Here is a 26,333-nt window from a genome sequence, read left to right on the forward strand (position 1 = left end):
ATTCAATATAGTTCTTGAAGTTCTAGCCAGAGCAATCAGACAACAAAAGGAGATCAAGGGGATACAGATCGGAAAAGAAGAGGTCAAAATATCACTATTTGCAGATGACACGATAGTATATTTAAGTGATCCCAAAAGTTCCACCAGAGAACTACTAAAGCTGATAAACTACTTCAGCAAAGTGGCTGGGTATAAAATTAACTCAAATAAATCAGTTGCCTTCCTCTATACAAAAGAGAAACAAGCCGAGAAAGAAATTAGGGAAACGACACCCTTCATAATAGACCCAAATAATATAAAGTACCTCGGTGTGACTTTAACCAAGCAAGTAAAAGATCTGTACAATAAGAACTTCAAGACACTGAGGAAAGAAATTGAAGAAGACCTCAGAAGATGGAAAGATCTCCCATGCTCATGGATTGGCAGGATTAATTTAGTAAAAATGGCCATTTTACCAAAAGCAATCTACAGATTCAATGCAATCCCCATCAAAATACCAATCCAATTCTTCAAAGAGTTAGACAGAACAATTTGCAAATTCATCTGGAATAACAAAAAACCCAGGATAGCTAAAACTATCCTCAACAATAAAAGGACTTCAGGGGGAATCACTATCCCTGAACTCAAGCAGTATTACAGAGCAATAGTGATAAAAACTGCATGGTATTGGTACAGAGACAGACAGATAGACCAATGGAATAGAATTGAAGACCCAGAAATGAACCCACACACCTATGGTCACTTGATTTTTGACAAAGGAGCCAAAACCATCCAATGGAAAAAAGATAGCATTTTCAGCAAATGGTGCTGGTTCAACTGGAGGTCAACATGTAGAAGAATGCAGATCGATCCATGCTTATCACCCTGTACAAAGCTTAAGTCCAAGTGGATCAAGGACCTCCACATCAAACCAGACACACTCAAACTAATAGAAGAAAAACTAGGGAAGCATCTGGAACACATGGGCACTGGAAAAAATTTCCTGAATGAAACACCAATGGCTTATGCTCTAAGATCAAGAATCGGCAAATGGGATCTCATAAAACTGCAAAGCTTCTGTAAGGCAAAGGACACTGTGGTTAGGACAAAACGGCAACCAACAGATTGGGAAAAGATCTTTACCAATCCTACAACAGATAGAGGCCTTATATCCAAAATATACAAAGAACTCAAGAAGTTAGACCGCAGGGAAACAAATAACCCTATTAAAAAATGGGGTTCAGAGCTAAACAAAGAATTCACAGCTGAGGAATGCCGAATGGCTGAGAAACACCTAAAGAAATGTTCAACATCTTTAGTCATAAGGGAAATGCAAATCAAAACAACCCTGAGATTTCACCTCACACCAGTGAGAATGGCTAAGATCAAAAACTCAGGTGACAGCAGATGCTGGCGAGGATGTGGAGAAAGAGGAACACTCCTCCATTGTTGGTGGGATTGCAGACTGGTAAAACCATTCTGGAAATCAGTCTGGAGGTTCCTCAGAAAATTGGACATTGAACTGCCTGAGGATCCAGCTATACCTCTCTTGGGCATATACCCAAAAGATGCCCCAACATATAAAAGAGACACGTGCTCCACTATGTTCATCGCAGCCTTATTTATAATAGCCAGAAAATGGAAAGAACCCAGATGCCCTTCAACAGAGGAATGGATACAGAAAATGTGGTACATCTACACAATGGAATATTACTCAGCTATCAAAAACAACGAGTTTATGAAATTCGTAGGCAAATGGTTGGAAATGGAAAATATCATCCTGAGTGAGCTAACCCAATCACAGAAAGACATACATGGTATGCACTCATTGATAAGTGGCTATTAGCCCAAATGCTTGAATTACCCTAGATCCCTAGAACAAATGAAACTCAAGACGGATGATCAAAATGTGAATGCTTCACTCCTTCTTTAAATGAGGAAAAAGAATACCCTTGGCTGGGAAGGGAGAGGCAAAGATTAAAACAGAGACTGAAAGAACACCCATTCAGAGCCTGCCCCACATGTGGCCCATGCATATACAGCCATCCAATTAGACAAGATGGATGAAGCAAAGAAGTGCAGACCGACAGGAGCCGGATGTAGATCGCTCCTGAGAGACACAGCCAGAATACAGCAAATACAGAGGCGAATGCCAGCAGCAAACCACTGAACTGAGAATAGGTCCCCCGTTGAAGGAATCAGAGAAAGAACTGGAAGAGCTTGAAGGGGCTCGAGACCCCAAAAGTACAACAATGCCAACCAACCAGAGCTTCCAGGGACTAAGCCACTACCTAAAGACTATACATGGACTGACCCTGGACTCTGACCCCATAGGTAGCAATGAATATCCTAGTAAGAGCACCAGTGGAAGGGGAAGCCCTGGGTCCTGCTAAGACTGAACCCCCAGTGAACTAGACTATGGGCGGAGGGCGGCAATGGGGGGAGGGTTGGGAGGGGGACACCCATAAGGAAGGGGAGGGGGGAGGGGGGTGTTTGCCCGGAAACCGGGAAAGGGAATAACACTTGAAATGTATATAAGAAATACTCAAGTTAAGAAAAAATAAATAAATAAATAAAAAAAAAAAGGAAGACTCTTAATGACATACTGACAGACAGACCCACAGACATTGGCTGGTTGAGTTCACATCTGATGTGAACTCCTTGCAGAACACGGAGACCGACAACTGGACAATGTGCAGAGGATAAAAAATCTGTGAGCACTCAATCTTAAATCAGATGTTTTCATCCCAGTAGCAAAGTGGGAAAAATCAGCTTTCTTCAATGCAGTGTCACTGGGCCCGGAAGCAGTTGGCAAACAAAATACACTGCATGTGCTGTTGTTGCTGTTGCTGTTGTTACTGTTGCTGTTGTTACTGTTGTTGTTGTTGTTGTTGTTGTTGCTGTTGTTGTTGTTTTGCTTTTTTCTCCTTGGGTGGTTGCTTGTTATCTGTAGGATTTTAGTTTTGGTGATTGGTTTTTATTTTTCTTATTAGTTTTTTTGCTTAATTTTAATTTTGGGTTTGTTTTTGTTTTGAGAGAGAAAGAGGAGGAACATGCAGTTGGGAGGGTAGAGAGGTTGGGAGCATCTACAAGGAATTAAGAAAAGGGACAAATCAAAAGATATTGTATGGAAAAACTTAACATAAACTTTTGGGAATGGTGGATGACTATATGCTATATAAAAACAGAACAGAAATGATCTCTCAGGATGAACGTTCTGTTCATCCGCCCTCTCAGTAGAGGACACTGTACACACAAGCATCACATGCTTTCAATGACACACATACCAACAAGAAATGGCAAAGGTGAGGAAGACCAGATGACTAAGTAAGAAATATAGACGTCTAGTACACAAAGGATGGAAGTCTAGTCGTTATATAATCAAGATTCAAACAATGAACTATCCATATTCTCTACCCAGTCAACATCTTTTCTTCTGCATCTCATGATAGATCTTCTAAAAGAAAATTCCCACTGATTCTATATGTCTAATTTTATATGTCTGGCCAGAACGTTCTGATGGCTTAAGATGTAAATACAAAATCATTAAGATTATATTACCCCATAATTCTATCTAAGGCTTTGTTTAAGGGAGGAAGACATTATTTACCTGCCTTCTCTCAATGTTTACATTTTACAACTAAGTTAAAAATGTAAAGTTTCCCTTCTCCCCACTGCGCCAGACCAGCAGAAGCGGCTGGCGAATTAACTGCAAAGGGCGGCTCCAACTCAAGGCCAGGAGCCAAGTGTGCCTCACATGGGAGTTGCGTGCACCTCACATGGGCCAGGCTCATTTTTCTGGCACCAGAGGTAAAAATGTGTTTTCCAGTTTTAACATGCTGGGGTAAAAATCATGGAGGAGGAGAGCATGCCAGTGACTATGGGACAATCTATCATATAGGAAGGAATAAGAAAGCCTGGCTAAGGTCCAACTGGTTCTGGCAAAGATATAAAGGAAATATAAAAGGAACAAATCCCAGTTTAGAAATTACCTTAAATACAGGCAACACCAAAATACCCAAGAAAGCAAAATTTGTCCAAGTCTCAGCCATTTAACTTCCACAGTCCAACACACAGAGAAGAAAGCACCTGCCACCAAAGATATGGTGTACTGTGAAGATTCTAAGCTATGTAGTAAGCAGCTATTCTTCCCCAAGAAGCCTTTCTTCTCACGACAATTTCAATCCTTCTGTCCACAGAAGGAGAGCAAACCATGGAAGGAGACAAAGCTGCCTGTGTTCAGGTTGGTGCTATACATAAATAAAAACAAAAATATAAACAACACATAGACAACAACTATTATAACTGTAGGGCTTTATTTTTTAAGTAAGAAGGACGTTGGGAAGAGAAGGGAGGAAGGGAAAAATCAGGTGTACTAGCAAAAGAGATTCTTGACCTCTATGGAAGCTGCTTTAGAAGTTACGCAATCCACAAACACCTACACCCCTGTGGTCTCTAGTTTCTCCTTGCAGCGTCCTGGACAGTGCAAGGGGACCCGCTCAACAATTGTGAAGCTGTGGTCTCACTCTCTCCCCCTCCCCTCAGCATAAGAAACACAGCAGCACCCACTTCCTCTTACTCGATGTCCCTGTCCTCAGAAGGTAGAGCTGCGGGCAAAAGACTTAGCTCAAGGACTAGGCTCAGTCAAGGTCTGAGCTCTATTCTCCCAGAATACTTTAACCTGCTACCAAGTGAACAACAATTCCCAGCAACAGACTCTCTTGTCTGTCCCAACTTTACAGATTACTCAACTGAGAGATTTTAAGACAGATAAAAATATAGACAGCCTAAGTGTCAGATCAGTAGGAACATTTCAAACTACCTAAAATAGGCTGTGCACCAGAAACCACTTCATTTTAATGGCCTCGAGGAGTAAGAAACTGACAGATCACAGGCTTAATGTGTTCAAATTCGTCCACTAATATCAATGGAAACTTCCTCACCACCCCGGTACTACTGCTAAAAAACAAGGAGTACAGTGTCCCAGTGGTGCTCACCCCTAGGGCTGGCAGCCGTTGTGTGCAGCTCACCGCCACCTTCAGCTTCCAGTCGGTCTCACCATCTAGCTGGTCCGTTCGAATAAAACATGAACCTTGGAGGTAGAGGAGAAAATGTGACCATCTGTAACTGCACTGAAGGAAGTTTCTCCTGAGTCATAAGTATTTTCAAAGCAGATTTAGGCACATTGGGACCTGGAAAATGATTCATCTAAACAGTGCCAAGAACAAACAGCTTTAAAAAGCCTTGGTTTTAGATGACGTCATTTGGCTCAGAGAATAAATCTGTAAAAAGATAGTCACTAATCTATTTTTTAATCGCTTATGTCTTGTTTGGTGCCCTTGCTTTTGTTGCAGTTGTAATGGTGGTGACAGCATCTCTGTGTGTGTTACATGATGCTATGGCTCAAAACCAGGCCCTTGAGCATGCTAGACCAGTGCCCTATCACTAAGCTACAACGCCAGCCCATGCCTATTAATGTTTAATATCAACTACTCAAAGCTATCTAGGTCATTTCTACTTTTAATCTATGTTTTGATGATAAGATAATAAGATACATACAAAAAATCTCTGAATCTGACATTACCTTGCTAATAAAATGTTAATTGACCACCATAAAATGTTCAGTGATACAAGCACAGCTAAAATGCTAATATCCAGGTAAGTGCTACTGCATAATAACAAACCCATCAAGTTTCAGAAGGGGAAAAATCTGAATCACAGCAATCTAATTACCCCAAACCATACTCATCATCCCTCTTCTGAGAATTGATCCTAGAGATAACAGCAAACACATGAACCAAATGACACACACAGAACTACTCATCGCTGCAGTTTGTGATGACAGAGGGTTGTGCGGGGACTGGAGAGATAGCTAAATAAAATAGCAGAGGTGGCAATTTTAAAAGGACAAAAGAGCAAAGACCTCAGCGTTATGAAAAGATCCCTAGGAGATATTGTCAAATGGAGAAAGTGGGGTACAAACACACTGAGGGAGGGAGGAGAGGGAGATGAAAAGAGAGAGAGAAACTGATGTCTGAGGCATGGTGGCATGCACTTGCAATGTCAGCAGTTGAGAGGCAGAGGCAAGAGATCTGGAATTCAGGACTTCGTCCACTACATAGAGCGTGTGAGGACACTCTGGGCTGCAGGTGGCCATACTGAGGTGGCAGATGGAGAGAGTCTGTTTAAGAATAAGAGGGGCCATGCGTTTGCAATCAGCGTTTTCAGAGTGCGGGGCTCTTGCAGCAGCAACTGCTTGCTTCAAAGGGGGTTGATAAACACTGACATGAGGAGCAGGGACGAAAAGAAGGGAGAGGAAAAAGGAGTTCACATGTCTGTGAGGTTATAGAACCACAAATATGCACATCTGCAAACTTTTATACCTGTTTCTGTGTGCATGTATTTTTTATATGTATGCAATGCAGTCCTGTGCATCCATAAATACCTATGTGTTCATACATGAGTTTCTGTGCTCTGTGTACAAGCACACCTAGATCCATGCTTATGCACTGTTACGCACATGTACAAGCACAGATGCATAAGATGCAGCTATACAAGGAAGAAGAGAACAGACAAAGGAACTAGAACCTTCCCGCTCAGACCTTATACTGTTCATTTGGAAATTGTGCATTCTTTCCATAATGTAAATACAAACAACAACAGCCTGTAGTAAAGCAATTCTTAAACAATAAAAGGAGAAGTACATTAATCATGAAAAGCATAACAAATTCAAAGACAGCGATGTAGCCTATGGCACTGCAGTTGCCAAGTACATGCAAAGGCCTTCCCACCTTTCATTCAATCCCCAACACCACAGAAAGCAAAATAAAGTGAAAACAAATAATCATCAAAGTTACAGCTAAATCACAGAGAATTCTTTTAAGTTACTTTTAGACTTTAATTATAAAATAGTTACAAAACCCACAATCCTTGTTATACTCTATGAATTAATTATAGAATGACAAACACCTTGCAAACAACTCCCAAGTCCCATAGAAACTCTCCATCCCCCTCATCCCCACAGCTGCCCTTCCCTCTTTCCTTAAGGAGTACCACTGACACCTGCCCCTCCCAGATGCCCGCATGCTCACAAAGTCAGTACTATTTCCAGGGTCCTTCCACCCCCTCTCTTGTAAACTACCTGCCGGAAGGCCTGGGTCTCTGCTCTGCTGACCTCACTCACCAGATCCCGGCCCATCTTACCCTGCCAGCCTGCCAGCCTTCAGTCCAGAGGCACCAAGGATAGCCTCTGCTCTGCATGAAGGCTGCAGCCACTCACTCAGCCAACACCCAGTGCTGCGGCAGCAGGTTACAGTGAGGTCTACCTTCCCTGCTCACTTGCAGTAAAATCCAAATAGAGACTTCTGCGCTTAGGACTCACTCAACTGACCTTGGAGTATCTCCCTAAGAAAGGGTGGTTTGTACATTACTTACAATGTTTCAAGACAAGAAGCTTGAGTGTGGGAAGAGGGGGAGGAGCTAAGCACTATAGGTTTCAGCAGAATGTCACCATTGTTGGTATAAGATCTCAAAGTAGTCTACATTTGATTTGGGCCTTGGGAAGGGCTGTTTGTTTCTGGGAAATACTTTGGAGTGTGTCCCAATCCCTTCTTGTGACTCCTAAGAACCTAGCAAAAACACAGCTTCTCACCACAGGGTGCGCCTGACCCAGGAACTTTCTTAGGAGTTTCTGGCTGGGTTGTTGCCACCTTTAAATGCTTCCAGGCTCTCTAGGATTTCCCACAATACCCCTATTAGGTATGAACTTTGCCCTGCTCTTATCCAAAGTCACATCATTACTTTTCTTTAATCCCTTTAATTATCTTAGCATGGGCATTATCGCTGTCAAACTACTCTGACGCACAGCTGTATATCAACAGCTGTAAGGGTTTTTTTAATAACCGAGTGCTTTATCAGTTTAGGATGTTAAATTAAGGGACCGTCCCCAGAGTAAATGCACTTTGAAAAATTATATGCATGCATAATCGAGTAAACAAACTGCTGTCCACTGTCAAAAGGATTATGTAAAGGAAGACATTCTTCACGTGCTGATAAGAAAAACTAAAGAAAAATAAAAGAAAAAATGTGCATCAGGTGACTCTAAAGTCAAACGTTTACTCAAGGTTGAATTTTTCCTGTCTTCAATGTGAGTATATATTCTGATGAAAGAGTAAGCGAAACTCAATGTACTAGATTCTAGTTTCTGCAAATGAGAGCAGGTGAGATGCTCTAAAATGTCTTCTACTTCTAACGTGAAAGTGAAACCAGCACACTGACCATTATAAGCACAATCCCACTGCAATCTAAGACCTCTGAGGAGAAAGGATGTGTCCTGTTAGATGAGTGCAGACTAAGGTGGGTGAGGATTACTAGCTTCCAGTCACTCGTGTGCTAGAGAAAAGGGCTACAGCAAACGCTTAAGTGTACCCAGGGCAGCTTGTCTTACCAACACCAAGAAGGTAATTTTTTTTTAAAAAACAGAAAGCACTAGCTATAACTGATACTAGTTAAACCTCAGTAAAAATGAATTATTAAACTGGTCTGCTTATATCCTATTACAGACTTCTTATGAATACTTGATTTTATTTTGTATAATTGACAAGAGTTGACAGGAAAGGACAGATTTAATGACATCGAATTAAGATCAGCTAGTGTATGTGACACATTGAGAGCCATATCACGGGATGATAAAGTGAGGGGACTCTGAGGAAGCTGAGGCTGTCACAGCATAACAAGTCACCCTGTAGCACCAGCAGGCAACCTGCAACAGCTCCCATATCCAATAGCTCTGAGAGAGATGAGCTACAGTGTCTGTCCTAGAAAAGAGAAACGGCCATTGACTGTGAAGTTATAATATCAGATCTTCGGTCATTAAACTTGATTTTTAAATCATTTATATGACTTAATGACTGCATGAAAATTTTAAACTGATGGCGAGATAAATCTTTCTACAGAGATAATGTGGGTGAGAACAGTGTCGCTGATCTCTCCTCACCCCACTGTAAAGAACAGTGAGGTACTGTACTATGTTCCAAACACTCAGGCTATAATGTTATCACTTAGATACAAGTGAAAAGGATATTGGCATTTATAAGAGATTGATGAAAATTGGTTCTAAAGCATTCATTTCTGCTAATACCACTAAAAGAGCTGTGTGCACTCAGGAGATATTTGATCTGAATTAAGAAACTGATGGAGCAATTGATTAATTGGAATTTAAGTCATCCGTCACCAGATCCATCAGCAGCGTCATTTACATTCTAAGCAATCCAGCCGTGGCTCACTGGAATGCTCTCATTACTACTTAGTCCATATGCCGCCATGCACTGACTTCCATGCTGTACTGACAAGCACCCAGATGCTGTTGTGTAGGTCTAGACCAGGTGTTATACTTAGGACTCCTACACTGACAAAAGTTTAGAATTTTATGATAAAAAAAAATATGCCACAGAGATTTCTTAACTAAAATTGAAACGCAACAAACTCAGTAAATAAAACAAAAAAAGCAGAATACTTATTTTCTGAAAATAACTAGACAATAGTGAACCATGAATAAATTACTAAGACATAAAAAGTTTTGCTGACCTTCATGTAAAATGTCCCTCTGTACCCCAGGGAGATGAGCTACAAGACAGTATGACATACAATTGTATGAATAAGATCTAATCCAGAGGAAGAAGTGATAGTCAAGAATGCTATAATTGGAGAAAACCTGTGAGTATACAGAAACCCAGTGACAATCTCAAAATGAAGACCTGCAATCAAGAGTTGGGATAGTGGAAAGCAAAGAGGAGTAACTCTGAATCGGAAGCCGGTCATCTGGAGGTAAGGTGCAGCCGTAAGCTTAGAACAAGAGGAGCTGGAAGTGCGCGCAACTGCTCTCTTTCAATTCTGGCGTCACTTACAGTTCACAGAGCAGTAAATCACCCCAGAGTTTCTGCAACTGAGAATTCACAAGGAAGGAACTATGACACAAATTTTATCAAATTTGGAAGTTATTTAGTCATTTTGTAAAAGAAAGGCACAGTAGAAAGCAATCTGACTTCTTCATTTGAATTTCACAAACAGAAGTCTGTAAAAAGACCATAATAGGTTAAGTCAGACTACAACTACACAGAGATCCTAAAGTCAAATTCACTAGTACTCATGCTATATATACAAATATATATAGACAGAGAAAATTATTTATATAAATAATACAAATTTAGTAACCATATATACTGTGTATTTTTTCTAAAGCAAAGAAATTAAGTTTCTCAAGTGAATTCATGACCATCCAAATACTGAGTATCACTTGTCCACAGACAGCAACCTTCACAGCATCATGGGACACAGGGCAAGACTGGAGAAGGAATCATCAATTGGGCTGCTCCCTATCTGAGGTAAACACAAAATATCTCATCTGCTAATGCTCCACTCATCCTCTGTTTAGTCCCAAGGCCATGCAAAGGTGCAGTGAAAGATGAGGAAATAATTAGGAACTGCATAATTTTTTAAAAATGGTGTTCTCAGTCTCCAGCCCTTAGATTCCTCCTCAAAAAAAACAAAAAAAAAAAAACAAACAAAAAAACCTTTAATAATATAATGTATAATGTGTAAAAGTACCTTTCAAATGCAAATATTTTGTTTACTGTCTTAGATACTTTTCTACTGCCATGACAAAACACCATGCCAAAGCATCTTATAAACCAAGTGCTAATTCGAAGCTGGCCTACAGTTTGAGAGGGTGAGACCATGACCATCATGGCAGGAAATGTGCCAGCAGTCAGGGAAGCATGGTGCTGGAGAAATAGCTGAGGACTTACATGTTGAGATATTAGCCAGGAAATGTCCTGGGGGTCAGGGGTCGGGGTCGGGGGTGGGGTGGGGTGGGGTAAGGCTGGGGGGAGGGGTGTTAACTGGAGTGGCATAAGCTTTTTGTTTGTCTATTTGGGTTGTTTTTCATTTTTGTTTTTGTTTTTGTAATGACAGGGTTTCTTTGTGTAGCCATGACCGTCTTGTAACTAGTTCTGTAGATGATACAGCCCTCAACCTCTCAAAGATCTGCCTGCCTCTGCCTCCACAGTACTGGGATTAAAGGTGTGGGTCACCAGGGACAGGAGGCATGGGCTTTCAAAGTTCAAACGCCCACTCCCAATGACATATCTCTTTCAACAAGGCAATGTCTTCCAAACATAACATTCTGTCAACTGCAGAACAAGCATCCAAACATCCAGACACACAAGCCTGTGGGGGTCCGGGTGGGGCAATTTTCATTCAGACGACCACACTGACAAATTACACTGAATATGCTACTAGCCATAGAGCCTAGCAGGTAAAGTCAATACTGTTAGGGTCCAAGAGTCGCTGAAGAAGACCCCAGACTCAAATAGTATGCAAAGACAAAGGTAACTGCAGAAATTAGGACATGCAGGGGTCAACCATTCATCAAAATGGCAATGACTTGAGGGGCCTGTATCTGTTTCATGGAGGGCTAAGGGAATTTTCCAGACGGGTTAGGTAAAACCTAATATGAGTGGTAAGGGGCAAAGCGATGACATAAGCATAATTCTTATTGGTTGCTATGTTAGTTTGATACGGCTTTGTTTATCTCCTCCAATAGGTGCCCCAAGAGCTGACTCAGCTCTAGACTTAGCCCCCCTAAGTCAGGGCACTAAAGGCTCATTGTCAGGGCTTCCCCATAATTCCCCAGTATGCTTCCAGGGGAATTGAAATTTTATCCCCAAGGTTTTTGGACCTCTCAAACAGGAATGGTGGAACAAACAAACCTTTGAAACCCTGTTTCTCTATACTGACAATAAAAATACTAGTTATAAGTGACAGATGTATATTACCTTTTCAATAATTATACTATATAGAAATGGATTAAAGGCTCTAACAAAATGCAGAGATTAACCAAATTCTATTTCATTATATTCTTTAAGTTATCAGCCGTGGCATTCCTACCAGTAGACAATGATTATTAAAGACATATGTGCACATCATCTCCCCTCACCCCCTACAAAAATACAGAGCACATAGTAGGCACATCTGCAACAGAGCCTTGTGAAAAACTCATGCAGGAGGCCACGAAGGCAGCCTTCATGTTATCCCTTAGGCCCTCAGGGAACCCTGTAGGCTGCTCATGCATTTAGACACTGGTTCCCACTTCATAGTGATGTTTTGGAAGTCTGCCCTTACTGGTGGACATTTGTCACTAGAGGTAGGCTTTGAGGTTTCAAAGGCTCTTCTCATTTAGCCCCTTTTCTCTCTTTGCTTCCCAATTTGTTCAAGATATAAGTCCTCAGCTTCTGCTCCGGCCACCATACCCGTTTGCTGCCATGCCTCCTACCATGGGACACTACTTGCCCTGGAAAAGTATGAACCCAAATAAACTCTTCCTGCTAAAAGCTGCCTTGGCCATGGTGCTTTATCACAGCAGTAGAAAAGTACAAGGCTTCCCCTCAAGACAAATGGGAGAGCAACTGACTATAGTGGCTCCCAGAGGAGGGCTGCGGTGGAAGTGGGGTACAAGTAAAGGTCAGAGTAGGCCTAGAGGCACAAAAAACGAATAGAGCAAAAAAAAAAAAAAAAGAATAGAGCAAAAAAGAAATGGAGCTGGAGAATGCAGAGCAATCAACCTGTGAGGGAGGTCCTCTTGGAAGACAGGGTCCAAGGTAAAGAAGAAACTGGGTCTCAACAAAAGAAAAACATGGATGAAACTGGCTGAGTGAGGGCTTCTGTGTCCTCCTCAGTAATTACGGGGATTGAGTCTCTGACGGGAAGTGAATGGACAGGAGGTGGAGACAGGAGCCATGAAAGCATCAAGCAAAGCTCTGACAGGCCGATTAGGTCGCAGAACAGCAACTACGGGTCTCTGCTGCACAGCTCTCCAACGGGCAAAGGAAATGCAGAAGGACCCGAGGGCCATGCAAGTATGACAGCAGGACAAAGAGCATGTGAGGAGGGTGACAGTCACAACACAGGGGTACACTTGCAAACAGCTACGAGCTTCGCCTTCATCTGAGCAGCACAGTTAGAGGGCCAACGCTGCAAACTGACGAGAGCTGACCAACTGCAGAGGAGCAGGGAAGACTGCAGCTGCGCACAGCACATGAAGCGCTCGCAGACACTATGCCAAGGTGTGACCTAGAGTTGGCGGAGTCAGACTGAGACCACAGCACAATCACCTAGAAATCATGACAAAAGCAAACCTGGGAAATTCACAAATGTGGAATGAAGCAACATAGGAATCACAAAACAGAGATGTAATTTCAATGGTGAAATGACAAAGGACTGGAGAGAATACTGTAGGAGGTACAGACATAAACCTCAGCACTGTGTCCTCACGAGCACAACCCACAAGAGAGCAATTTATGACCGTGTGAAAATTTTATGAAAATTTATGACTGTAAACACACACATTAAACACATCCAAACCAGCAATCTAACTTTCTTCCTTAGGAAGCCACAGGCACAGAATGAACCTTAACCAAAAACAATGATAGATGCCAATAAATGAAATAAAGACAGGCAAACAATTGAGAAAATCATCAAAACTCAAAGTTAGTTCTTTCAACAGATCAATGACATTGACAACCTTTTACAGAGTAACAAAGGAAAAAGAAGGAGGAAGGATGGGACATGGCTACTATTGTTACGAAACTCTTAGAAAAGATCCTGAGGGAATAAGTATAGCATACCACAAATCAGACAAGTTGTTAAAAAAACATAACACACACACACCATAAAAATGGATTCAAGAAAACGACAATCAGAGTAGAACTTTAGCAAGGGATTAGAAATTAAAAAAAAAAACAAAGACCTTCAAAGGCTAGACCCAAATCACTTCACAGATGAACTGAACCAAACATTTAAAGAAAAAACTCTTCAAAGATTCTTCCAAAAAATAGGATGGGACAGAATAATCCCTAGTGGATGCTAAGGCCAGTACTACTCTGATATCAAAATAAAGGTCTCACAGAAAACCCAAAGGCATTATGGAATTCCAACGGCTTTTATGACTAGAGAGGTAAAGATCAGGTTAGACCACGGGAAAAGAAGCCAAGCAGAATGAAGAGAACGTGAAGCTGGAAGCTCCATACACGCCCTCACCTCAGCACCTCGGCCGCTCCAGGACTCCCGCCCTGCACAGCGCTGCCACTGGAAAGGTGTCACGTCAGGAACAAAGCGCACACTGGACTGCTACACAGGAGGCCACATGACACATGTTTGATAGAAATGCTTGGGAAACTATCCTAATATTGCCAAATGGTACTTGCAAAACAGAAGTAGAAACGTTTTAAAAAGGAAAGTTCTCTTGATAAACCTAAGTACTCCACCGTCTAGTGTTAAGTAACTGGGAGTAGATAACTGCTGGGGTCTCCAGACACAGTAAAGGGAAAACGTCATTTGAGCACTTGACACCTACCAATCTCTGCAACAGCTAAAGAACAGAACAGATACTTACACCCGACCAATGGAGTCAAGTTGGGGACCCCTGTAGTTGAATTAGGGAAAGGTAAGAAGGAGAGGAGGAGAGTGACCCCATAGGAAGACCAGCAGTCTCAGCTGACCAGGACCCCTGAGATCTCTCAGGCACTGAGCTATCGACCAGGCAGCACGCACCTACTGGTGCAAAGCCCCTGACACATACACAGCAGAGGACTGCCCAGTCTGGCCTCACAGGGAGAAGATGGCCTAACCCGCAAGAGACTTGAGGCCTCAAGGAGTGGGGAGGTCTGGTGAGGTGGGGGTAGAGGGTGGGAACACCTTGGAGATGGGTGTGGGGATGGGATGAGTAACTGTTGGAGGGCTGACTGGGAGAGGGATAACGACTGGACTGTAAAATAAGATAAAAGAATAGTAATAAAGAAAATGATAAAGTAAAACAGAAACTCACACTAAACAAAACAAAATAAATAACAACTTACAAGTCTTTTGGTTACCATGGATAAATTTTTTCCTGAGGGCAATGACCCAGCAAGGTAAGCAACCACAGTACTCTGTAGTGCTGGAGAGAAAGTAGCTCTTTAGCATAAGAGTGTGCTGCCTCGGGATGGAAAGACTGGTCAAGAGCCAAGAGTATGCCCCTGCTCTAGGAGAGAGGATCTGAGTTCCAGTCCTGGCATCCACACGGGACGGCCCACGGCTGTCTTTAGCTGCAGCCTCCACAGGCACTGTGCTCGCACACAGGCACTGTGCTCGCACACAGGCACTGTACTCACATGCACAAACACACAGACGTGTACACATAATCAAAGTCTTATTTTTAAAATACGCTGCTCACTCGTAGACAAATTAACAAATCAACTCCAAATCCAACCCCATTCTTTACAAGTAAGATATATGCTAAGGATAGAAAAGAAAATAAGGGTTGGGGATTTAGCTCAGTGGTAGAGCGCTTGCCTAGCAAACGCGAGGCCCTGGGTTCGGTCCCCAGCTCCGAAAAATAGAAAAAAGAAAAAAAAAGAAAAGAAAATAACAACAGCTAGTTTTACAAATCAAAATAGTAATTCAGAAACGAGCTATATGCACTCCTTGATATATTTCTGTGTATAAAACCAGTGGAAAATAACTTTGCTAAATAAATAAAACTGGAAATGTAAAATAGCAATCAGATGTTAAGTAACACTTATTGAAATAATTAGGGTCTCAAAATTTTTATGAATGAAATTTCACTCATAACTTTTCAAGTAGTTATAAATACTAAGACATCTTTTAAAATATCAGTAGTTAAATGTCATTTAGAAACAATTTTAAAATATTAAGAAAAATTGTAGGCAGAGAACTTGCTTTCACCTAAAACGGAAAAAACAAAAAACAAAAAACAAAAAACAAAAAACAAGCTAAGCAGGGTGGTCTCTGTCTTTTATCCTAGCACATGGAAAGCAGAGGCAAGCATACCTCTGTGAGTTCAAGGCCAGCTTGTCTCCAAGTCAGACACAGTTAAACAGAAATGCCCTGTCCAAAACAAAAACAAGCCAACCAACCAAATAAACAATACACTAAAAAAATCTACTAAAGAATCAATTAAAATTACCTGCTTTCTCTGAAGTTCTAAGAAATACCATATCTGATGGAATTCTTTGGTTCTGCAAAAAGAAGTAATATGCTAATTAAAGATAAAGATTGCCATAATCCCATTAAATAGTAGAAATAATTAACAAAGACAATTAAAATGTTTAAAGTAAAATTGTACTGAAATAGTTATTATTTCTAATTTTCATATAAAAAACTAACATTTTAATTTACGATTTAGGTGTTTGTAAAATAAAAGCAAGCCATATACAGGGCATTTACACAGCTCTTGTCTGGAAAAAGTTAGATGTTGTTATTTCCATAGCATCTTAACCATACACACACCACAGTATGCACACAGGAACTGCATTCTACTCATTCCAAAATGCCCGGGAAAATAGACATGGCTGACCCGTGGCCAACAGCAAGGAGTACACCAGCAGTAAGATCACTCATTACCTTGGATAAATAAATAAATGACAATAAGCAAATATAGAAAATGTCCACAATTTGAGGAATTATTTATTCTCTAATGAAGCTGAATAGGATGTAACTAAAAATTCTATGACATATTTAAACTTTCACAAGTCACTATTCAAGCATTTATTATTAATAATTCTATGAATTAAAAATACTAAAGAAATAAAGTCAACCTAAAGGAAAATAAAATAATACTTCATATAATTTTACAAATTAGCATATATACCATAGACAAGTGCCTTACTCTCAAATCCATGAATAATGAAACAAATGCATGTTAGGCTAAAAGGAGACATGAGATACAGCTGTTCCTTTCTAACACTAAGAATAAAGGTAATTACATAAGATCTACAGATCCTCAGGTCAAAGAAAAAATCTGAGTGAAAACTAAATAGAATTTTTAAAGGAAAGTAATAATTATCTGACAAGAAAAGCTGGGAAAACGTTAGGAGGAAACTATATGAGCGCATGGAACACAGTAACTCCACCAGAGATGGAAACATGGGGGTGAGGGGCTAAAACGAACAACGTTTAAGGGCTTTAGGATTAACAATGTCTTCCTCAGGCATTTGGGGAACTGTGACGGCCAAGAATTGAACAGGACATGCACAAGGAGTAACTATAACCTAGGAAAAGAACATCAGAGCACAGTGACACGCCAAGACAGCCAAGTGTGCCAATGCCAAACAAGAAAATACAGAAGTAGACCCATTCACATAAGGACACCAGACTCATGAGAAAACTAGCCCTGTGGGCAATAAGAAAAACAGTCTTACAAGAAACAGTCCTAAGAAAAGGAGATACAGGCATGAGTGGAGGTGATGCCTACACAAGAATGGGATCACATCACAGTTAAAGTGTTAAAAGTCAAAACAACAGAATTCGAAAAGTTGATGCAGATCAAACATCAGCAAATGACATTATGACTTTTATGAGGAAAAGCTTCATCACCAATATCACCACTACTAAATTATTTTGGAAAAAAAAAAAACCCAAAACTTCTAACTTTAAATGAAAAGATTACTACATTAGACTTCCCGAAAACAACGAACTTCTATTCAAGTATGCCTGTCTGGAAAGAAGCTGAAGCCTGCAACATATACATCAGTGGGTGCTGAGCACAAGACAGAAAGGCCTGAAAACTCACAAGCAAAAGAAGGGCCACTCAGAAGAAAACACAAGAGATTTCCTCAAGCTCTTACCCAAACACTACAGCAAGACACTTAAGCCATAACAGAAGTTACAGAGTTATTAGATAGTGGAGAAATGTATTTATATTAAAACCACACTTAAAGCACACATATCAGAAAGGCACATTGAAAATGCTAAGAATGCCAAGGTCGGCAAACATAAAAACACTGCATTTCCCACAGTCATTTGCTTGGTCTACAGGAAACATATTCATGCTTAAAATCCATTTTCCTCCCTGGTACTTATGTAGCAGCATGTGTGCACAAGTGACAATGGCAAATGTCACAGAAGTAAAAGGAGCAACCTAAATAGACACCAATGGTAGAATGCATGAATGGTGGCTCTCCAAAGACGTTGCTAGTCCACTGGACCTACCAGGGACCAAGAAGCCATAAATGCCAGGTTTTCTAATAGTCTCGTCACTATACTTCCATTAGGTCTCCAGTGTAAAGACTACTGTAGCTTTGTAATCTGAAAGAGAGAAGCATGAGTATGCAACATTTGCAAAATTCTCCCCAAGATTGTTTCAGCTGTTCTGGGTCCCCGGATTGCTATGCGGCATTCTCTAAAGCAGTGCTCATTGCTACCAAGAAGTCAGCTGAGGTTTTTAAGGTGACCTAGCATGGATCTATAGGACATTTTCAGAAGTACTGCTACCTTGACAATAGGAACATATGTATCCATGGGGGTTATTTCCTTAACATGTTCCAATCACATTTAAAACTTTGCAAGTTACGAGTTTAGGAGCTCCTCTGTTAGATTTGTTTTAAGTCTTTTATCCTTTGGATGCTAATGTAAATGGGGTTTTCAGATTATTCACTTCCTAAATGCAGTCTTGGTATTTCCTTACCATGCTGTACCATGATGTGCTTACACACAGTATCCCAGACCAGTTGTCCGCTCAGGACTGCTCAACTACTTCTGACGTATAGCTATCTTGAATGCAAATGCAAATATTCTTGCGGAGGATTCTGTACCAACATAAATTAATATTTCTTTGTGTTGAAGACACAGGAGTAATACTTATGTATTGTGTATGTGTGCATACATGCGTATGCATGCATGAGCCATAGCACTCATGTGAGGCCAGAGTGCAAGCAAGTAGGTCCAGGGATCACACTCGGGTCATCAGGCTTGGCCCCAGGCCTCTTTTATCTCTGCAGCCTCTCTCTAGCCCCAGATCCAGGAGTTAACTGTGGGGTCACTGCCTGTTCACACTGAGTTTCTGTTGGCTGGTTTGGTCTTTGTTTTAGAAACTGTCAAGTGATTTTCCAGAATAACTGTACCATCTTGGCGATGTCAATATTTAGTGACATGAACATTTTTAGAAAGTACCTCTTCCAGTTCATACATCTTCCTGATAACTATTGAAAAGGGTTTTTGGTGTTTATTTTCATCTGAAACTCTTTGGTAAAATGTTTTCTTAAGTCTTCCATCCATTCTCTCAGGTGAAAATCTTTTACTTCTCAGATTTAGGAAATTTTATACAATCTTTATTAGATTTATAGTACTCAGATGTTTGCACCCAGTGACAACTGCAGTATTTTTCTGTTACTATTTTATTTGCGATAGTAGGCTTTCTTCTTCCACCGTGTGTGTCCCTGGCTTGTCAATAATTACCTTTACTATTGAGCCATCCTGCTGGCCTCATCTATCTCATTTAAACTATTATTTTTTTTAGCATTTCATACATAAGTACTGTATTTACATAATTTGTATAACCCTCTCTCTTTAATTTCTGCCTCAAATTTCTCTTTCAATCCCTCTCAAATGCATGACCTCTTCTTTATTTATTATTGATATAGTTTCGTTATATTCTTTCAAAAGGCACTTGAATTTTAATAAGGTGAAATTATATTTTTGTAGCACGCATTATTCCTTAGTATATAATCTAAGAACTGCATTTATATGCCTAGACTCGGACCATTTCCCCTGTGGTGTTTTCCTCACAGGGTTACAGCTAACAGTAAGCTCAGGGGCTTCTTTCCCTGTGGTGCACTGCTTCAATCTTCCATCGTCTCCTTTTATTTCTATTGCTTCTATACCCTTCACCTTTTTCAAAAGTGACTTGTGCCTATCTGGGTGGGCCTATTTCTGGGTTCTTCCTAAGGTTTCATGAGCGTGGTTTCCATCTCTCTCCTACTTGCACTGATTAATGTAGTGGTGGAACACAGGTCTTGGCATGGCAGGAGTCTTCCCACTGTCTGTGCTTGTCAGGACTGCCTTGGCTGTTACAGAACCTTTCCAAATTGGTTTTTTTTTTTTAACTGAAAAAAGAGAAGGATGGAGGGAGAAAAGGGAGAAAAAGAGGACAGGAAAAGAATGGGGAGGAAGGAGAAAGAAGAGAGAAAGGAGGGGGAAAGATGGTGGAAGAAGGGACAGAATCTTCCTGTGGCTTTGACAAGACCTGTAAGATTGGCTGCAACTGGAAAATGCTTTTTCAAGGTTGTCTTTTGCTGTGACTATCCTCCCTTTGGTGTTAGAACACCAAAAATTTTGGACTTATAAGACAAAAGTGTGTGCTCTACCCTATTTTCTGACAAATGTTTCTACACAAAACAAACGTCAGATCCTCTTTAAAGGCCCAGGAATAAACCTCTACCTGGATGTTTCCTTTTCAAATGCTCTACATTACTAATGCAACTTCTTGGTTGCTTTTACTTTTCATTATTCTACTGGACATTTTCCTTGACACCAACAAAGCAACCCCCTATTCCATATACCTTTGTTTAATTAATTTTATACGGTATATTTTTCTACATATTTTCTTCACCCAGCTCAAGTAGTGAAGTTGAGGTACTTTGCTGGTCAATGACAGAAAGCTCATGTCTTGATTGCTGTGTTTAGAGAACTGACATGAAAATAATGAAGCACTTTCATTAATTTCACTAGTGCCCACTGGCTCTCATCTTGTCCTCCAGAGTGTGTCATCTGGATCCTTTTCAGGAATCCATCTTTGCTGCCTTAAAGTATCCCAGGATGCTTCTTCTACTCATAGACTTTCTATCATACACCGTTCTGTTCTGGGCACTATGATATACACCATATACTAACTCATCAAATTGAAGTATAATAGAAAATGAAGAAAAAATGTGTTTTTCTTCTTGCTTCTGGAAAAAACAATTGTTCTTCTTCCTTAAGCTAGTTCTGAAGACTAGTAAAGGAACATTATCAACTCCACTCTCAGTCCTGCCTGCTGGGAGTGTTCTAAGCCTTTTTCCTAAACCCCAGATCTTCAGGGACTGAATATATGTCACATACATGCATGTAACTTCTGAGTGACTTTGCCTCTACACAGGTGACTAACTTGATATGTGTAAAGACAGCAAACTATGGCTTTTTTTCTTCATCTAAATAAAGGTATTTTCGACTCTGGGTACATGGGATTGTTTTGCTTACACAAATAGTTTGTGTCTTTATCTCAGTTATATCAAGTCTAAAACAATCAAAACACTGCGGCGTTCTGCACGTTTACAAAGTTGCATTCGTACCATGCTTATTTGTTTTAACAAAGATGGCTTCCTTTGGGGCAGGTTAGAAAAAACAAAACCAGAAAACTCTTGTAAATGGTTTCCCTAGAAAGTTACACCTTTAATATTAGGGCATAACTTAGAAGAAAAGTTAGAACTTCCAGTTTCCACCCAAAACACATACACTGCAATATGTCAGGCTATGAGTTAATTCACTGAAGGGAATTGTGGGGATGGCTGTGCTGCTCAATACTGTCACCAAAGCAACACAGGCCACGATACTCTGACGAAGTCTAAGGTGGAGCAGTGGCTACCCAGCATGTGCAGGGAAGGTCCCCAGTGCTAAGCTAATTCATTCTGCAAGTACATAAAGCAGCAGATTCCGTGTTAGTAACAGCACCAGACATTCTGAATTACAAAGAAAAATGTGCTGCTAGGCCATTAGTATAAGAAAATACTTAAATCAAGTAATTAGAATTAAACAGCAAAGGGAATTCATACTATGACCTTAAATTTGTGTATGGACTAAGCCTTAAGCTATTTTTTGGTGGTGGTGTTAGCAGTGGGTGTGGGTGGTGGTGAAGTGTGGTACTACAAGTTCCAAGCAAAGTGTTGTATACAAATGCCACATCCCTAGTCCTAAGACACAATATTTAACAAAAGGCATGACATAGAAATATTGTACTTATTCTGCTCATAAACATAAAATAGCTTACACTTCCCCACCAGGCCTACGTCTGTACAGTCAGCACACTTTCGGCTGGTTCCCTTACTTGTCACAACTTCCTTCCCTCTTCAGATGTCATATACAGTATAACAAAAGCTCAGCGGTAGAACGCATTCTCGGCAGAAAGGAGGCCCATAGTTCACTACCCATTATCAACATACAAGGCAAAAGATGAAATTGCATATTAATCAATACAGAAAGAATACAGCCTATGACAGAAAGAAACACCTTAACAAAATTAAGATCTACTAAGTCATGCACTTGGTCAGAATCTACCCTTCAGAAATGTGCAAAGACAAAAACAGAGGAGAAAACTTTGAAAACCATGATGGATACAAGGCTAGGACTTTCTGGCATTTATACACGGAAACACTACAGATGTCTGTTTCAGTAGTCTGCATGCTAAGCACTGCTCCACTTTAGAAAATCACACCACATCCCCTGTATACAGAATAAAGTAACAAGAAGATCATTTCTATGTGAAGAAGATACCATGAATCCAGGCAGAGAAGCTGCCAGCCAATAGCAAACTGAACAGTTCTATCAGCCCAAGTGGGAATCTATCTTGGAGACTTTTAAAAGTCAACAAGGAATTTCATGAGAATTCAGATCATAAAGTAAGAATATTCTCAGAGAAGATATGTCCACAGCACTGACATCATGTACCTGGGTGGTGTGCATGGTGCTTACACAGAACAGAATGAGGCAGAGACAGCACACCAGGAAGAATCTCTTACAGAGAGAGACACATATATGTATGGGCCCTTACATGTCAGAGGATGAGACAAGGACAGCATTCCAGAGGAAAACCCTCGCCTGTATACTCCCCATCCATTCACTGTCCAGACCACAGCAAGCCTGACTGTCTCCATGCCTCATGACCTCTTTTTAGAACAGGGCTTCTTCTCATCATGGCCTAAACTATTTTCTAGTGCTCCTTAACTTTCACTCATTCTCTCTTTAAAATTTAAACCATAAGATTTGGAGTCAATAATTGTATATAACCATCTGGACAAGTAAATTCTGAACACTAATGTAGAATTATTAACATTTTGAACACAATTCTGAGGTCAAATGAGATACACTAAACAATTAACATAGGTCTGACTTTTAAAAGTATGGCTTTACCTACAGACATTGAAATATAAGGTAGCAAAATAGAATAATATAAATATCTAATTGTAATTAAAATACATCAAATCTTACACAAACACATTAAGAATTAAAATAACTAACTCAATAGTTCATTTGAAGTCAACATTACTTGTAATTAGGCTAATTTTAATGACTGTTGTACATATAGATCTAAAATATATTAAAAATCACATCAACCTTTTCCACTATGATGAGGTCTCCAACTTGTATGTCTGAACTCTTAACTTGAACTTTACCTTAAAAAAAAAAAAAAAGTACAATCAACCCAGGCAAACAAAAGTGTACCAGAGAGTAACTATTAATAAGTAATGATTTTAAAACATTTTTAGGAAAAAACAATAAATAAATAAAAATTAAAAAATTAAAAGCAGAAATCTCTCCTCATATTTTCAAGTTACATTTTGGATATACATAGTCATACATAATTAAACTTATTAGTAAACTACCAAACACACATAAATAACTACCGATTAATAATAATAACAACAGAGCAAGGGTTTTCTTGTGGTAATTTAGTAAGGATTACACATGGAAGGCTCGCCATGTGGTTTTTTAGTGTTTCAGTTCTCAGTAAAGTAGGCAGTGATCAGGAACGTTGAGAAATAAAATAATCTGGTGTCTGAAGCTGAGTGCCATGGAGATGCACAAGTCCTTAGGACTGTGAGTCACACTGACTGACAAGGACACACAGAACGGGTAAAGGAATCCATGAATGAAGTCATCACCCATGAGCACTGTTGTCACGAGTATGACAGAACTGAAAACTGATAGTTTTACTGCTCCAAGTAATTTTTCTATGTACATAGTGAGTAAATCCTTAATATCTATATACACACATGAAATAGCTATTTATAAAGGTGCATATATTATACTTACGTAGCTATAAATATTATCTACAAAATGATGTCAAGCAGATAATATGAAAACTTAATCAAATCACTCCCTCCTCCCATCTTAGCCTCCCTCTGCATTTTAGGACAAGGGACCACCAAGTGAATCTGTTTCCATAGTTTAATCTGTATCAGACTAACAGGTTTGACTGCAACTTTTACATTCACTTCCCTCTTGTCTAGCCAGAGTCAGAGCTTTACCAAAACAACCAGGTTTTATACTGAACTTCACTCCTCACAATTTCTCACAAAGCCTTATAGTATGAGAGAGTAAAGATTGCCATTGACTTCTTGGCCCCTCTCTACAGAATCCCTGTGCTGTCTTTCAATTCCACTTTTTCTCCTAGCCAGCCAATTCACTTTGCCGCCTTCTGCCTTTTTGTATCTGGATTAATACACTCATTAAAAAAAAAACTGTAATTAAATTATGTAATATACTAAAATGTCAAAAACATTTTAAAATACAGGAGACACCCCATTTTTATTCTTTTATAAAGCCCTAAAATCCCCCAAAAGGTCGGTTACTTTACTGCATGGTAACAGACATGATAAAGGCCACACACGGTCACTGCTGCCTGCTGCACTGACTGCTCTTCACTTCTGTGGAGTCATAATTACATGGTCAAGGGAAAATCTACAGTAAGGTGTCAAGACTTCTCAGACATTAATAATCCTACACTATGAATCAGAAGGCTAAACTGGTCACAGTGGTATAGATCTACTGTGGTCATCACGCTGCGGGGAACAACACTGAGGCAGGAGGTCCACTTGACCACAGAGGTTTGAGATAAGTATGAGATAAGGGAAAGGCTAACCTTTAAAAACCAAACTAGAGAGGTCTAAACACCAGTCCATACAGCATCTGCCCCAAACTCTCTGCAGTTAAAGTTCCCTTTTCACACTTTCAAGACTTGGTACACTGTTTTAACAGCACCTGATTTCCTGAACAGTTTAACCTCACACTCGAGAGGCCGCTTGCTCTTGTCACTGCACAGCCTCAGTAGCCTCACTCTAGTCTCTGCAGGGAACCCTCGGCCCTGAGCAGACCTTGGGACTCTGCACAACCTGTCTACTGAGGATAGCATCTTCAGGACCTGCCACTGTCCTGAAGAGGCAGAATGGCTAAGTGGGCCCTGCCGGAAGAAAAGTATCGCTGTGGCTTAACCCCAGGAACCAAGACTTTGTCCTCCCTCTGATGTTCCTTGCAAACAGACCCAGTCTTTCAATGCCAGTCCTTATTTTTAAATTTTGTATGCAGAACATAGCATAAAATAGCCTCCACTGTAATTTCTCTAGTTCAACTGGAACTCCAAGGGAACTCAATGAAAAACCTAAAGATTAGGTTTATCTCCATACCAAAACTTCCAATATTTAACAATTCTGTAAAGATATTTAAGATTTGTACAATGACAACTCAGTTTTCTGTCTTTCCTTAATGAACTCTCCTACTCTCTGTATCCGCCTACAACTCACATCTGACAACGGCATACTAGTCCTTGCTCACTCTGACACACTTCTGGCACTTGTCCCATTAGTAAAGCCCTCTATCCCAGAACTCTTAAGCACAAAGCAACAGGGTCTCTGTAACCTTGTAGTAGTAGCTCAATCAACACCAGTCCTATTTTTTTACACATCTCTAATGCTTAAATGCCTAACTTTAAAATGCTATATATGTATCTGAGTAGCCATTAAACTTCAGAATATGATGGCGTATTGTGACAGGCCTGCTTCACCTACAAACAAACAATTTCTCCTACAGAAACTGAAACGTAAATGAAAACATCCATAGAAGTTTTACTCAGAATGGCCAAAATCTGGGAAGAGCCAGGTACTCATGAGAGGTGACAACTGCATACTGAAACCCCACAGGGTTGTGCAGACGCTGGTCACGGGACATCAGCCCACAGGGTTGTGCAGACGCTGGTCACGGGACATCAGCCCACAGGGTTGTGCAGACGCTGGTCACGGGACATCAGCCCACAGGGTTGTGCAGACGCTGGTCACGGGACATCAGCCCACAGGGTTGTGCACACGCTGGTCACGGGACATCAGCCCACAGGGTTGGGTAGAGCACAGTTGGCTTTTATCAGTTGTTAAGAGGGAAGTGCGACAAAGCCCAAGTGGGCTATGAAGACATAATGCAGCGCTTCCCCTGCTCCAGCCCTGGCCTAGGGACCTATCTTAGACATATGACAAACATCAACAATCTAAAAGGTCGGATGTGATATTGGAAAGTGGCTAGAATGACAGAAAGCCATAACATGAGCAGAACACAAGGCTCTGAGATGCTAGTGGAAGAGTGGATGTGAAGAGAGTTAGAGCAGACCCTGCCTCAAAGTTTAAATCAGACTGATAGTATAGCTCAGTGGTAGAGCCTGTACACAGAGCCTGGGTCCAATTCCCTATATTACCAAAACAGTAGCAAGAAAACACCAGGAAAGA

General features: G+C 40.5%; 1 protein-coding gene across 11 annotated transcripts in view; it reads right to left on the minus strand.

Annotated features, from left to right (window-relative positions):
* Positions 1-26,333, minus strand: part of Atp9b (ATPase phospholipid transporting 9B) — a 193,380-nt gene that overhangs the window by 119,021 nt on the left and 48,026 nt on the right. For 6 of the 11 annotated variants that reach the window (NM_001106130.1, XM_087592285.1, XM_087592283.1 and 3 more), the window contains 3 exon segments: positions 4,977-5,071; positions 16,001-16,052; positions 23,179-23,237. In NM_001106130.1, coding sequence (NP_001099600.1) covers positions 4,977-5,071; positions 16,001-16,052; positions 23,179-23,237 — 206 coding nt within the window. 11 annotated transcript variants of the gene reach the window in all.

Source organism: Rattus norvegicus, chromosome 18, assembly GCF_021556685.1.
Source record: "Rattus norvegicus strain SHRSP/BbbUtx chromosome 18, alternate assembly SHRSP_T2T, whole genome shotgun sequence".
In the NCBI taxonomy this organism is placed as follows: domain Eukaryota; kingdom Metazoa; phylum Chordata; class Mammalia; order Rodentia; family Muridae; genus Rattus; species Rattus norvegicus.